Genomic DNA, 15872 nt, shown 5'->3' on the forward strand with positions numbered 1-15872 from the left:
CACCCTAGGCCTGAGTTCGATGATCGACTTTGTGGTCGTGTCGTCTGACTTGCGGCCACATGTCTTGGACACTCGGGTGAAGAGAGGGGCGGAGCTGTCAACTGATCACCACCTGGTGGTGAGTTGGCTTCGATGGTGGGGGAGGATGCCGGTCAGGCGTGGTAGGCCCAAACGTGTTGTGAGGGTCTGCTGGGAACGTCTGGCAGAGCCCCCGGTCAGAAGTAGCTTCAACTCCCACCTCCGGCAGAACTTCGACCATGTCCCGAGGGAGGTGGGGGACATCGAGTCCGAATGGGCCATGTTCCGTGCCTCTATTGTTGAGGCGGCTGACCGGAGCTGTGGCTGTAAGGTGGTCGGTGCCTGTCGTGGCGGCAATCCCCGAACCCGTTGGTGGACACCGGTGGTGAAGGATGCCGTCAAGCTGAAGAAGGAGTCCTACAGGACCCTTTTGTCCTGTGGGACCCTGGAGGCAGCTGATAGGTACCGGCAGGCCAAGCGGAATGCGGTTTTGGTGGTTGCTGAGGCAAAAACTCGGGCGTGGGAGGAGTTTGGGGAGGCCATGGAGAACGACTTTCGGACGGCTTCGAGGAGATTCTGGTCCACCATCCGGCGTCTCAGGAAGGGGAAGCAGTGCAGTGTCAACACTGTATATGGTGGGGATGGTGCGCTGCTGACCTCGACTCGGGACGTTGTGGGTCGGTGGGGGGAGTACTTCGAAGACCTCCTCAATCCCATTAACATGCCTTCCAATGAGGAAGCAGAGCCTGGGGACTCAGAGGTGGGCTCCCCCATCTCTGGAACTGAGGTCACCGAGGTGGTCAAAAAACTCCTTGGTGGCAGGGCCCCGGGGGTGGATGAGATACGCCCGGAGTTCCTCAAGGCTCTGGATGTTGTAGGACTGTCTTGGTTGACACGCCTCTGCAACATCGCATGGACATCAGGGACAGTGTCTCTGGATTGGCAGACTGGGGTGGTGGTCCCCCCCCTCTTTAAGAAGTGGGACCGGAGGGTGTGTTCCAACTACAGAGGGATCACACTCCTCAGCCTCCCTGGAAAAGTTTATTCAGGGGTCCTGGAGAGGAGGGTCCGTCGGATAGTCGAACCTCGGATTCAGGAGGAACAGTGTGGTTTTCGTCCTGGTCGCGGAACAGTGGACCAGCTCTATACCCTTAGCAGGGTCCTGGAGGGTGCATGGGAGTTTGCCCAACCAGTCTACATGTGTTTTGTGGACTTGGAAAAGGCATTCGACCGTGTCCCTCGGGGAATCCTGTGGGGGGTACTCCGAGAGTATGGGGTACCGGCCCCCCTGATAAGGGCTGTTCGGTCCCTGTACGATCGGTGCCAGAGCTTGGTCCGCATTGCCGGCAGTAAGTCGAACCCGTTTCCAGTGAGAGTTGGACTCCGCCAGGGCTGCCCTTTGTCACCGATTCTGTTCATAACTTTTATGGACAGAATTTCTAGGCGCAGCCAGGGCGTTGAGGGGGTCCGGTTTGGTGGGCTCAGGATTGGGTCACTGCTTTTTGCAGATGATGTTGTCCTGTTTGCTTCATCAGGCCGTGATCTTCAGCTCTCTCTGGATCGGTTCGCAGCCGAGTGTGAAGCGGCTGGAATGAGAATCAGCACCTCCAAATCCGAGACCATGGTCCTCAGCCGGAAAAGGGTGGAGTGCCCTCTCAGGGTTGGTAGCGAGATCCTGCTTCAAGTGGAGGAGTTCAAGTATCTCGGGATCTTGTTCACGAGTGAGGGAAGAATGGAGCGTGAGATCGACAGGCGGATCGGTGCGGCATCCGCAGTAATGCGGGCGCTGCATCGGTCTGTCGTGGTGAAAAAGGAGCTGAGCCGCAAGGCGAAGCTCTCAATTTACCAGTCGATCTATGTTCCTACCCTCACCTATGGTCATGAACTATGGGTAGTGACCGAAAGAACGAGATCGCGAATACAAGCGGCTGAAATGAGTTTCCTCCGCAGGGTGTCTGGGCTTTCCCTTAAAGATAGGGTGAGAAGCTCAGTCATCCGGGAGGGGCTCAGAGTAGAGCCGCTGCTCCTCCGCATCGAGAGGAGTCAGATGAGGTGGCTCGGGCATCTGATCGGGATGCCTCCTGGACGCCTCCCTGGTGAGGTGTTCCGGGCACGTCCAACCGGGAGGAGGCCCCGGGGAAGACCCAGGACACGCTGGAGGGACTATGTCTCTCGACTGGCCTGGGAACGCCTTGGGATTCTCCCGGAAGAGCTAGAAGAAGTGGCCGGGGAGAGGGAAGTCTGGGCATCTCTGCTCAAGCTGCTGCCCCCGCGACCCGACCTCGGATAAGCGGGAGACAATGGATGGATGGATGGATGGATGGAAGTTAAAAAAACCAGTAATAATTAGGAATGTGAATGTTGAGAAATTAATACTGTAAAAATGTAAACTTGAATATACATATTGCTTTTGTCACAAGTGGATAGATATTTATTACATTTGATGTGGTATTTAGTAAGAAACAGTGAGACTAAAGTAGGCTGTTCAAAATAAAGTGTTTGATACAGTTAGTTTCACCCGCATTCTGAATAGTCAAGAGCACATTATAATGAAAATACAAATAGCCACCATGCGGCTTCTCTTTGATTCACTATTAATAAATTCGTCATTTATCTGAACCTGTTTTACCTTTAAGTGTTAGAGCTGAAATCAAACCGTGTAGCACTGGGGACAACACAAGAAAAAGTCCTGTAGGGGATGATAGGAGTAACTGCATGCCCTTTAATGAACTATCAGTGTAGGCTTGATGAGTAAAGAGGGATGGAACTGTGGAAAACCCACAAGAAAAGGAAAATTTTAAAACTAAGGCTAGAAAACAAATCACATATATAATACAGTGGCCTGCAAAGGGCATTCATGCCACCCAGACCTGACACAGACAGATGCAGGACACAAGTTCAGCATACATTTTTTTTTTTTTTTTTTTCCACGTGGGATATGCCTTTCCCCATTTCCCACCTGCACAGCACAGTTAAAGCACACAGAACAACACTCCACAAAGCACAGTTCTTATGTTTCTTTTCCTTTCTCTTCATCTCCACTCCTCCTCCAATGAGCTTTGTCCATCTTCTCCTGACTGTGGCGGCTGGCTCCTTGTATAGGGTACCTGGAAGTGCTCAAGGTGCTCGATGACCTCCTTTCCACAGCACTTCTGGTGTGGTGGAATGTGCTGCAACAAAGGGCTCAGCATTTCTGGCAGCATCCCCTGGCAGCATCCACAGAACCCAACAGGGCTGTGGCAAACTCCAACTCCCATGGAGCACTGTGGGAGTCCATGACATCACTGCAACCCAGAGAGGCTGCCACTTAGCACACTGGGGAAGGTAATGCACTGAATAAGCTCTCTCCCCTTCCAACGTCGAGGCATGTAAGGGCCCCAGCTGTCTGCCACTTACATATATAAAAATATATATATATATATATATATATATATATATATATATATACTAGACATTGAGCTTTTTACAATAACGGGCGCTAGAACAGTAGTCCATAAACATTAGTAGGAACAGTCTATATTAAATGGCAAGGGACCTTTTACCTCATTAAATTTTTTCCGTAAAATGCCTGTAATTTTCTCTGACAGTAATACTGGCTTTGCTGTCCGTGATATGCGTTTAATTTGGCTTTGCTGTCCGTAATATGCGTTTAATTTTCTGTCAAAACAGTGGGCAATCAGCAGATTCTCCCCAGCAACTGATTTAATGTGTGCGAAAATAAATCTACTTTTAAAAGTCATTGTATTGTAATATCATGAAAAGTCGTATATTTAGGAAAACCCCTTCAACGACTGACACTTTATACTTTCCAGGGCCAAGCTTCTTAATCGCAAATCTGACATCCTCAGAGTGAACACTTGCACAATAATGGGGAAACTGGTCTCCGTGTCTCAGTACCCGATTGGATTTTTCGTGTTTTACACTCTTGCACAACAATGGCTGGTCTCCGCGTCTCAGTACCCGATTGGATTTTTCGTGTTTTATGTTTTAGGTCTTATCTCATTTACCGAAATCCGATTGGATCAGCTGCGCGATATTTTATAGGTCCCGCCCTCTCTGTCTTGTGTGACGCGTCATGCGGCCTTTGAAGCATCTGCTTTGAAACCTCGCACCGTGCCCCGAGCATGCGCATTTCACCAAAAGACACACACACACGGACACTGGACGCACACAGGGGTTTTATTAAAGAGGATATTATATATATATAATATAGAGCTGGGCGGTATGACCAAAATTCTATATCACAGTATTTTTCAAAATTATACCAGTTTCACGGTATTCAATGGTATTTTTTTCCCCATGCATGAGTGGATGTTAACCACATTTTCCACTGCAATTACTGCAGTAGACTGGCTAAGAATAACCTTTTCCACTGTCATGAGAATTGTACAAAAAAAAATTTAATGTGCATACAAGTATTAATACAGGTTTGCATGCCCCCATAAAGTGATAGTTTTCAAGGGGTTGGTACTAAGGAAGAGAAGGAATCACATTGCATGACAGTTGCAGTCAAAATATAGAACCATTTTATTGAATAAAGTTTGCAAACAACTTAAACTATAATTTTGACAACAAAGTTTTAACCATTCAAAGAGGCATTTAGACTTAGTAAAATATTCAGAGGTGCTTGTCAAAAGTTGTATTGCACAGAACATGTCTTAGAAAACGAATAAAGAGTATATATTTTACTTTCTGTTAATGTTATCAATCTCTGACCACTGACACCTTAGTTATATGGATTGTAATGGTGTTGGTTATCTCGATCCACCGCTTGCTTTTTTTGTCGTAGGCAGTACCTCTAGCAAATGCGTCTACAAGTGGCGTCTGACTGTAGTGTTCTCTCGCTTTTTCGGTTTTACCTGTGGACGTAGAGGGTTCCAATCTTAGTTCCATACATTCATGGTACTCCAAAGCAGGGGTAGGCAACGTCGGTCCTGGAGTGCCACAGTATGTGCAGGTTTTTGTTCCAACCCAGTTCCTTAACGAGAACTCAATTATTGCTGATGAAGCACATATTGCTTAAGTGACATTTTAAAGCTTCATTTTAGTGGTCTCGCTTGTTAAGGTTCTCCAACCTTAATTGCTTATTTCAATCTTAAACTGCTGCATTCAGTGTTTTAATTGCTCCTTATTAGCAATAAGATGTAAAAGACAAAGCAGCCAGCAGTTCTCCAGCTAGCTTTTTTCCAATTACATCTGTGTGTGTTCATCATGCACGGTTTGATTTAATAAAACACTTAATAGAAAAATGTGACAGACTGAAAATGATCTGTTTTAGGCTTCAAATCATTTGGATGATATCCTTGGAAAGGAAAAAAAATCTACGATATAAGAGCCTTACATTGCACAGACTAACAAGCCATAAAATTAAATAAGGTCTGAGATTGGCAATGATTGGTTTCTAATTAAGCAATTGGGTTGGAATGAAAACCTGTAGCCACTGTGGCTCACCAGGACCGACATTGCCTACCCCTGTTTTACATCTTATTGCTAATAAGGAGCAATTAAAACACTGAATGCAGCAGTTTAAGATTGAAATAAGCAATTAAGGTTGGAGAACCTTAACAAGCGAGACCACTAAAATGAAGCATTAAAATGTCACTTAAGCAATATGTGCTTCATCAGCAATAATTGAGTTCTCGTTAAGGAACTGGGTTGGAACAAAAACCTGCACATACTGTGGCACTCCAGGACCGACGTTGCCTACCCCTGCTCCAAAGCATGTTTGCGGCTAAGATGGTGTGGCAACAACTTTATTTCCACAGGATTTGCAGTAAATAGTTGTTTGGTCTACATCTGACCTTTTAAAACCAAAATCTCCAGACAACAGACTTGGCTCCTTTTTTCGGCAAAAGTTCTTCTGTGTCATCATGTTCAACTTTGTCTGCTACAGCTTCAGTTTCAGAATGTTCTCTGTCCATTTTCACCGCTCAATACCTCCACTAACACATGTACTCCGTTGCATTTGTGTTTAGCGGTGTAGCAGTGAAAAAGGTTCCCCCTTATACAGTTTCCCGTTGTGCCACATTCCAAACGTTTTTTAACCTATTTAAACCGGTATTCCGGTATAAGAAAAATCCATATCATAACAAAAATAAAAAACGGTTTTTGGTATGAACTGGTATACCGCCCAGCTCTAATGTGTGTGTGTGTGTATGTATGTATGTATATATAATCCATCCATCCATCCATCCTCTTCCACTTAACCGTGATTGGGTCACTGGGGCAGCAGCTTGAGCAGAGATGCCCAGGCTTCTCTCTCTCCGGCCACTTCTTCTAGCTCTTCCGGGAGAATCCCAAGGCGTTCCCAGGCCAGCTGGGAGACATAGTCCCTCCAGTGTGTCCTGGGTCTTCCCCGGGGCCTCCTCCCGGTTAGACGTGCCCGGAACACCTCACCAGGGAGGCGGCGTCCAGGAGGCATCCTGATCAGATGCCCGAGCCACCTCATCTGACTCCTCTCAATGCAGAGGAGCAGCGGCTCTACTCTGAGCCCCTCCCGGATGACCGAGCTTCTCACCCTGTCTTTAAGGGAAAGCCCAGACACCCTGCGGAGGAAACTCATTTCAGCTGCTTGTATTCGCGATCTTATTCTTTCGGTCACTACCCATAACTCATGACCATAGGTGAGGGTAGGAGTGTAGATCGACTGGTAAATTGAGAGCTTTGCCTTACGGCTCAGCTCCTTTTTCACCACGACAGACTGATGCAGAGCCCTCATCACTGCTGACGCCGCACCGATCCGCCTGTCAGTCTCACGCTCCATTCTTCTCTCACTCGTGAACAAAACCCCAAGATACTTGAACTCCACTACGTGGGGCAGGATCTCGCCCCCAACCCTGAGAGGGCACTCCACGCTTTTCCGGCTGAGGACCATGATCTCGGATTTGGAAGTGCTGATTCCCATCCCAGCCGTTTCACACTCAGCTGCAAACCGATCCAGAGAGAGCTGAAGATCACGGCCTGATGAAGCAAACAGGACAACATCATCTGCAAAAAGCAGTGACCCAATCCTGAGCCCACCAAACCGGACCCCCTGAACGCCCTGGCTGCGCCTAGAAATTCTGCCCATAAAAGTTATGAACAGAATCGGTAACAAAGGGCAGCCTTGACGGAGTCCAACTCTCACTGGAAACGGGTTTAACTTACTGCTGGCAATGTGGACCAAGCTCTGACACTGGTTGTACAGGGACCGAACAGCCCTTATCAGGGGGTCTGGTACCCCATACTCTCGGAGTACCCCCCACAGGATTCTCCGAGGGACACAGTCGAATGCCTTTTCCAAGTCCACACAAAACATGTAGACTGGTTGGGCAAACTCCCATGTACCCTCCAGGACCCTGCTAAGGGTGTAGAGCTGGTCCTGTGTATATGTATGTATGTATGTATGTATGTATATAATATATATATGCATGTACTGTATTTCTGTGACATTTTTTTGATCACTTGGCTACATCATATTCTGCCTGGAGGCATGTCCATTGAATCCACTTTCTGCATTTCTCTCTATACAAGACCCTCTTCTATCCTTTAGAAAGTTTCTTTCTTTGTCATTCTTATCAGCCCACACAATAATAATCAAGTGTTTCTCTCAGTGTTTTCCCTTCAGGCTTTTGCAACTTATTCTTGACCACAGCTTTGAAAAGCTTTCTTTCTTTTCCTGCGATTTGCAAGAAGCATTCTTGGATTTGGTCACGCAGATTTATTCCTTTCATGTTTTGTATTTCAAATACATGCCAAACAGGTTAAACAATGTCTGCAGAAGAAATTTTTAATGTCCATGTCTTAAAGTGAGCGTGGGGAAGTCATGTCACCTTGAAAGATGTATTGACTTGTGCCTTTAGCAAATTTTGTGTGTGATTTGGTCGCCTATTTACTTCCTGTACTTAGTCCATTGTGGATAGGCGGAGTGAATCGCAGCAGCTCTGAGCGTAAGAGAGAAACTAAACCAGAAGGGAGTGCCACCTACTGTCATTGTGGTAAGCAGTTGTATAATTTTGGTCCTGGGATGGTCACCATAGCTGCAGGTTTTGTTTTGGTTAATGGCAGGGTTATTTACTATTTCTATGTTTATTTTGTTACTTCAGGAATTACTTCCAATTTTTAATTTTAATTTTTTTTAATTTAATAATTTTATTTCAAGAAAGTAACAGTATAAAATGAAACAAATAAAATTTGCAAAACAAATAACTTCAAAACCTAATAAAGCAAGAATTTAACCTCCATCTAAGAAAAAGAATGGAGAGCCAAGAGCATATGGGGGAAAAAATTAAAGAAAGAGGGAAAAACATCCTGTTCCCCCTAAATGAATGATTATTCTATTTTTTGCAATTTTTTTAAAAAAGTTTTGGATAGTTTCTTAAAGCGAGAAATAGATTTTTTTTTTTTTACAATTTCAAATAATTTCACAGTTACTCGTGCCATTGAAATGTAGGGCTTGAACTTTGGTGTGGAAGTGTGCGTATCAGCCCACTTTTTAAAAAATGTCACAAGGTTTAACATAATAAAGTGGGGAAAAAAATCCTGCTTTGCATTAACACTAGAATTACCAGAGTCTACGAAAAAACTCGTAGATCCGGCCCACCTTAAAACCGTTCTCACCTCTCTTTTGTCTTCTAAATGTGCCGATTATGAGGAGCAGCGAGCAGCCGGCTATTCCATCCCCCACCATCGCAGAACGTTCACTAAGTTTTCCCAGCTCATGGCTTGTTTGATTACCTGGGAGTGACTGAAGTGCTGGAGTTTTAGAATAGAAATAATAGATCGCTATTTGGAATACTTGCATTTCATGCGTGTTCCGTTTCTACAGTAATCTGTGTAAACACATTGCTAAAACAGAAACTTTTTCATATTTTAGTAATAAATGTTACAAAATGTAGAATGTGTAAAGCCCGAGTTCCTAAGATCAAATAAACACTTCCACAAAAGCTTCACACACCATATAACAGTTTCCGTGGCGTAGCGCGCTAAGATTTGCTTCTCAGACCGAGTAGCTTTTCTTTGCCTCACAAACATGAGTTCAATTCCCCGCTGGGGATAAAGTGTTACTTCTTTTTTTTGTTTTTAACCTCAAACGGACATAAAATTTGTAAATTGGTATGCACTGTCAGTTAATGAGATCGTTATATTTTCATGTGGGATGCTCCTTTTAAAATATTTTTTAACAATTGAGACTGCAATTAACATGAACAACTGTCCTTATAACTTATTTTTTTCAAGATCCATAACACACAGACAGACAGAGCACTGCGTAATACAGAGACAGACAGGCAGAGATATACAAACAAACAGGGAAGGCACACGTACTGAAAGAAAAAGCACCCGCTCTAACATCACCCCTCCCCCGATCTGGCTCTCTAAGTAACAGCGCAAGTACAGACGCAAACCAAGTGTAATCAAGAGTCTTGGTTCGATCCCCACTCACTCCTATATTTGTCGTTTTCAGTAGTAAGCTGCTCTTTTTGTTAATATTATACAGTACACACATGCACTTGATTTGTGTCTGTACTTGCGCTGTTACTTAGAGAGTCAGATCGGGGGAGCTTATTCAGTGCTGCAGAAACAACGCGCATGTTGATTTTTTTTTCTTTCAGTACATGTGCCTTCCCTGTTTGTTTGTATATCTCTGCTTGTCTGTTTCTGTATTATGCAGTGCTCTGTCTGTCTGTCTGTTATGGATCTTGAAAAAAATAAGTTATAAGGACGGTTTGCTGACTTGGAGCACCACTGCCTTACTGTGCCACAGAGACGCGAGTTCGATTCCCAGCTTTGAAGAAAGTGTTTTTTATTTCCTCAAACGGACATTGAATTTATAAATTGGTATGCACTGTAAATCATTAACTTTAAAATGTCAGTCGCGGTTATTTCTGTTGATGAATTCATGCTTTTTTACTTAGAGTCAGAACAGGAGCTTTTTAGCTTATTCAGCTTCTGATCTGACTCAAACAGCGTCAGTATAACTTCACACCCAGCCTGACGCTGTTCGTTTTCAAATAATATTGCATTACTTCGACGATGTTTTCTGATTGGTACTATTCGCGTCATAAAATGATTTCTTCAAAACGTCACATATATTTGTCTCCTTCTTTTTTTAAAATGTGCGTTGTAGCACTCAGCAACTGGCCACCTGCATGTTCTTGCGCACACTAAATCAGACAGCGCTATATGCAATCATCAGATTGAAATGTTAACAGTTATATAGCACAGAATGGAAATCAGCAGTTCTTAGCATTCCACCTACTGTAACTTGCTTTCTTTTTTCTTCGGTTATAGTCTTGAATAAAAGTGCACTTGTTTTGTTATACTTTTACATCAACATATGTTCCTGTGTTTGAGCTACATGGGCATGCTCAAAAATACACGTATAATGCCACGAAAAGTGCATGCAGACACTTCAGCTCGCAAGCATTGGTACGACAATGCAGTCACAAGTACACTGCAGAGCTTTAGCAGTGTCAGATGGGGAGTGTCTGATGATTGCATATAGCGCTGAAGTTACTGCTCTTTACTATGCTTTCCTCTGCATGTCCTGGAGTACAAAAGAAACGGCATACAGCAACACGTGGGGACTGGCAATACTGGGGGAAAAAAACACGCGGTCGTATGTATCGTGATACACTGCAGAACTATAGCGCGTCTTTATGTAAAAACAGCAGTGTCAGGTGGGGGGCGGTAGGGATGGATCCTGAACGCGACTGAGACAATGAAAAGTGAATTTAAAAAAAATAAAGCTAACCTTTACAAATATCATAAATTACACCAGCTGTTACAGACTGAAATCAAATGAATCTTTTTATTCTAAAATAGTGAAAATAAGAACACTTCTCAAATGGGAGTTGTGCAGGATCGAACTCATGAGCTTCTGATTCCCAGTCAGCGACTGATACTGTTACGCCACGGAAGAAGTGATAGTAAAGTCATGTCAATGTCTCACACTAAGGCGGGTTTTTTTGGCGGTGGCTTTTTTTTGTACCTTTTGTGAAAGTGTTTCTTTGATATTTGGACTTCAGGCTTCATACATTATATAGTTTATGCCTACATTTTGTCAATTGCTACTAGAATATATAACACGTTTCTGTTTTAACAATGTGTTCACACAGATTACTGTAGAAATGCAACACATATGAAATGCGTGTGTTCCAAATAACAATCTTATTATTTCTACTCTAAAACTCCACTTCACTCCCAGGTAATCAATCAAGGCAAGAGCTGGGAAAAGCTTGTTTACGTTCTAAGTCGTTGGGGGGATGGAATAGCCGGCTGCTGGCAGCTTGTCTTTATCAGTACATTTAGATGACAAAAGACGCTGGCGGAGAGGTGAGAAAGGTTTTAAGAAGCGATTTAAGGTGGGCCGGATATACGAGTTTTTTCGTAGGCTCTGGTAATTCTAGTGTTAAAGACAAAACATGTTGCCACTTTTATGTCATTATAGAATTAGATGAGAAGTAAACATAAATGATTCATGCATACTTCGAGCAGTGCGATGATGTGACCAACCGTCAGTTGAGTGGTCAGATTACACAAATGTGATACACAAGTACACATTTTGCATTAATCCCCAGATTGTTATGAACATGGGGTATCGTTGTCTGTCAAACCATTCGTTTTCTGATTGGCATGTCCAGTTCAGGGACTCTGGGAATTGGTGCCTGTCCCAGATAGGGTTTGCATGGCATATCAGTGCTGAACAAGTATTGAAAATCCTAATTTTTAAAACAATGTTATACTAGTGTTTTGTTAATTTTGATGCCGGAAGTAAATGTTAGTTTTCAAGCACTTAATGCTCATTTGTTTATTCATTTCATTGCAACTCCAGGGGCGACTGCCCTCCCTGCTCTTCAGTTCTTCAATTTAATATACATAATAGATCACGCTTGAATCCACCAAGAGTGACGACCAGTTCTTTCAACATGCTAGCAACTCCAAAGGGTAATGCGAAATGTAGTGTAGTAGGTATGTGAGTGACAGTGTGGTGGAGCTGGAAGGCACATGTGTTTGAATGCTGGCTGTGGGATGGGGAGTTAATTGAGTTATCACTTATTTCCTTCAGTACTGTTTCAGTGCTGGTGCCGAGGTCTGAAAGCTGGTATTGATATAAAAATAAATACGCCGAGCGGTTGTTTAGAAGGAACCATTTTTTGGTTTTCATAAGAAACATCTACATGAAGGTTTCAGAAAGAACATTTTAGTTAGACCTGTGAAATGCTTTATAAATAACTATGAATACATTGTAACATATTTGTGAAATAACAGTGATTTTAACAGGACTCTAGCTGCATACAATAAGAGTCTGAGGTTAGTTTTTATTCATCTGGTAATAACGTGTCTGTTTGCCAAAGATTTCTGTTTTATTCACATATTACAAATCCTTTCCAAATCAAAAGAAACGGTTTCCTTAGCAAATAACCCTAAATGCCATTTTTGTCAAGCAACATGTTCTACAAGGAACCACACAACCCGGTAAAGAACTGTTATTTTTAAGATGGGTACCAATGTCAAAATTTAGTTCTAGTCCCACTGCCCTGCGCACAAGACAGGAAGTAGCCTTGGACGGGGTGCTAACATTGCACTGAACTGTCTACACATCATTCCAAAATAAAATGTATTTAGTTAGTGTTTTTATAACTTCCACATTGGACAGACATTAATATTTTGAAGCACAAGGCAAATCTCTGCAATCGCACGACATGCAAGGTGTTAATAGAAGCACATAATCTTGGCGATGCGGAATTAGCAGGCCTACTGAAACTGCATACCTAATCCCAAGAAATGAATCCACTAACATTACATTTATATTGTCTATTGGATTCTTTTGAAACCAAAGTAATATTTATTAATTTGAGATGGTCTATGAATACATTTATTATGTGCACATGTTAAGATAAATCAAGTAGTCTGTGATGATCATGTATCATTCTTTACACACCCTACCTTGGAGTCCCTAGTAAGCCAATAAAATCATTTGTTGTTACAGTGGGGGTGAAATCCTCCATCTCCATCAAATATGAAATTCAAGCCCTATATTGGAACTCTGGTCATTTCATTGGCTCCCTTTACACATAAAACCTTAGAATTTTTTGGATCAACCATATCGAGAATTCATGAGGATTTGTTAATTTATACCTATCAAGGTGCACTGGTAGATTCCTAGGTTCATTTGCTTTTCCAGTTAACACTAACGTAAGGGGGTACCGCAAAAGGTTCATAAAAGGCTTTGCACCCAAACACATCACAGCTCGTTTTTTTTTTCCTGAAATAATATAGACTAATAAGCAGTAATGGGTAAGATTCTTCTTTTTCGCTTTTCTGGTTTTGCAACGCACAGTAAACATGGATTGCAAAGACTTAACTGAAGCTTTGACAATATCGTGGATATGATGTTGAGAAACGGCAGAACCAAAAGTGAAGCAGAAAGATGCATTCTACTAAATTTCTACTTTTTTTTTTTTTTTTAAATGTTCAGTTTGCGGTGGGCAAGTAATGTGTGCCATCAATTTTATTTTTTTTTGTGGATTCCTGCTATGTTAATACAGTGCTAGTGTTAAAGAGCATTTCTAAAGTGGCAGCACATGGGAACTACATAGAAACCAGCACTAGGTGGGATGCCAGTCCTTTGCAGGACACAATCACTCAGACAGGGACAATTAACTGTCATTAATCTACCTAGCATACAACCTTTGGATATAGGAGGAAAAAATAAACATAAGGACAGTGTATTTTGGGTAGATCACTTCAAACAGGTGATGGTAAAATGTAATTGTTTTTCTATTGTAGGACGTAATGCCTACCTCTAAGCTAATTTATCATTATCCTTCTGGCTTCAAGACTGTGTTCCAGCATTTGGAGTGGCAGCAGCATAACAATATACTGTGTGATGTTCTCCTTCAAGCAGAAGGTAAGCCACGTTATGTGACACCAGAGTTCACAGAACATTGTTCTGCAGGACCACAATAGCTATAGGCTGTTGCATAAATTAATTTTTTACATCAGAAACTATGACATATTTAATTGAGCATACCTTTTAATTACTGTAGAAGTATTGATTGTTGTTTCTGTTATTATTCTGCTCTGTCAAAAATTTATTTTAGTGTTATAAACACTGAGGAATTTTTGAACCATCCCAAAGTCAAATAAAAACCAAGGTGGCCAAAGATGCAAATTAGAGGTTTTATTAGAAAATTGAGGTATTACACTAGAAAATATAAGAAACAAACATTGAAAATAACAAAGATATTTTTCCCCATGGTTTCTAACTACCAAGTTTTTTGGATGGTCCTCTTGCCCATATGTACAAATAGCATGCCCTGCTTACCTACATGATAGCTTTCTAAACTCTCAAATACAATCCCACAGGTCCAGCTTTTCAGACTCGTATGGTAACTACTACTTTTTACATTTTTGGCAAGGAGAACACAGCTACATTCTCACCCCTGATAGCAAGACCAAAAATATTGTATATCAAGAGGCCCTTGGATATGAAAGCTATCAATTTAAATTCTTCTTAATACAAGTAATTACTTTTTTTATTATTGATTTTTAAAGTTTGTCCTGTTTCACTACAATGCGGGTGGAGTCACAGGGGGACAGCTAGTTTTTAATATACGCATTGTCCTGAAGTAATTCAGAGCCTTGTATGATCCTGCATTTTTCTGATAGGGCCCCCTGCTTGGCATGCTACCTAAAATCTATCCATAAATACTTTGGCTAGTAATTTTCATGGGCTAGTTAGGATTAAAACCCCTTAATTACTTACGTTTTTTCAGTGTTTATTTCCCAACATTTTATTATAAGCATATATAATCATTAGTACACCCATAGACTAAAATGGTACCATGTTTTCAGTCAATTAACTTGTTGTTAATTGGGTGCTTGGTGTGAAGAAATAAACAATAGAAAATACAATTCTTAACATAAAGGTGAATTCATGCAAAACAAAACACATTTCCAAACTGACTACCCCTTTGTGTTCTAAAGCCCTGTAAGTAATAAGCATCTTTCTAAGCTTCAATAGGAATTAAGTCACATAGTCGCTAACCAAGACTATAGACAGACAACGGGGGTCAGCCAAGCTGAGTGAAGAAGAAGTTCAGTTAACAACAGGGACCGACATCAAATTAAAAAAACCTGGAAGTGAAAGCTTGCAGAGCTTGTGTCCCTTTAGAATCTGGAATGGATACTCCTGATTTAGAGCATTTTGCCATTCCACCAATCTAATCATTAATAAGCCTTTTATACCTTTTTTTGCCATAGATAATAAAATATGTTGCAGCTGGGCCAATTCAGTTTTACTTTGGAAGGCAGTTTCATATTATGTACTCTTCTGTGTGCTTGAGCAATTAATTGACAGGGGTATGCCAGATGTTTATGTGTAAGCGTGTCTGCTTAAATGTGTCGTGTTGTGCTGGTCTTCTCAACAAGACTGTTAAAACAGTCACTGACTTGCTTTGATCTTGCACTGGAAAAATAGGCCATAGTGTGGTTTATCCATTGCCTAGCCTGCTTATCCACTGCATGGCTGAAGGGAGCAGATGCCTGGTATCTACAGGCACAAAGTGAGAACCAAACTCTAGACATGATGAGAGTCCACCAACACTTCGGCTTACTCACATTTTCACAGTATAATAATTGTAGGATGACGACTAGCCTGCCACTCTCCATACAGCAGCACTGCAGTGTTTTCTATAGCATCACTCATGTTAATGGCCAATTGGAAAAAGGACTAACATGTTTGGTGTATGCTTGAGGATGTCCCATCAATGTATGCATACATCCTCTTTAGGTGTCAGTTGTTTATCAGTGTCTTTGTCTATTAGACTTTCCACTTCTAGAATTGCCAACAGGAACCTCAAACACACAGA

The 15872-nt window shown here is 42.3% G+C and overlaps 1 protein-coding gene across 1 annotated transcript in view; it reads left to right on the forward strand.

The window, feature by feature from the left end:
• The window catches only part of LOC114659644 (translocase of inner mitochondrial membrane 10 homolog (yeast)), a 53271-nt gene that overhangs the window by 7178 nt on the left and 30221 nt on the right, over positions 1-15872 (forward strand). The window contains exon 2 of the mRNA XM_051932517.1: positions 13789-13909. Within this exon, the coding sequence (XP_051788477.1) occupies positions 13795-13909 (115 nt within the window). The 5' untranslated portion in view covers positions 13789-13794. The remainder of the gene's footprint in view (positions 1-13788; positions 13910-15872) is intronic.

The sequence above is a fragment of the Erpetoichthys calabaricus genome, chromosome 10, assembly GCF_900747795.2.
Source record: "Erpetoichthys calabaricus chromosome 10, fErpCal1.3, whole genome shotgun sequence".
NCBI classification, from domain to species: Eukaryota; Metazoa; Chordata; class Cladistia; order Polypteriformes; family Polypteridae; genus Erpetoichthys; species Erpetoichthys calabaricus.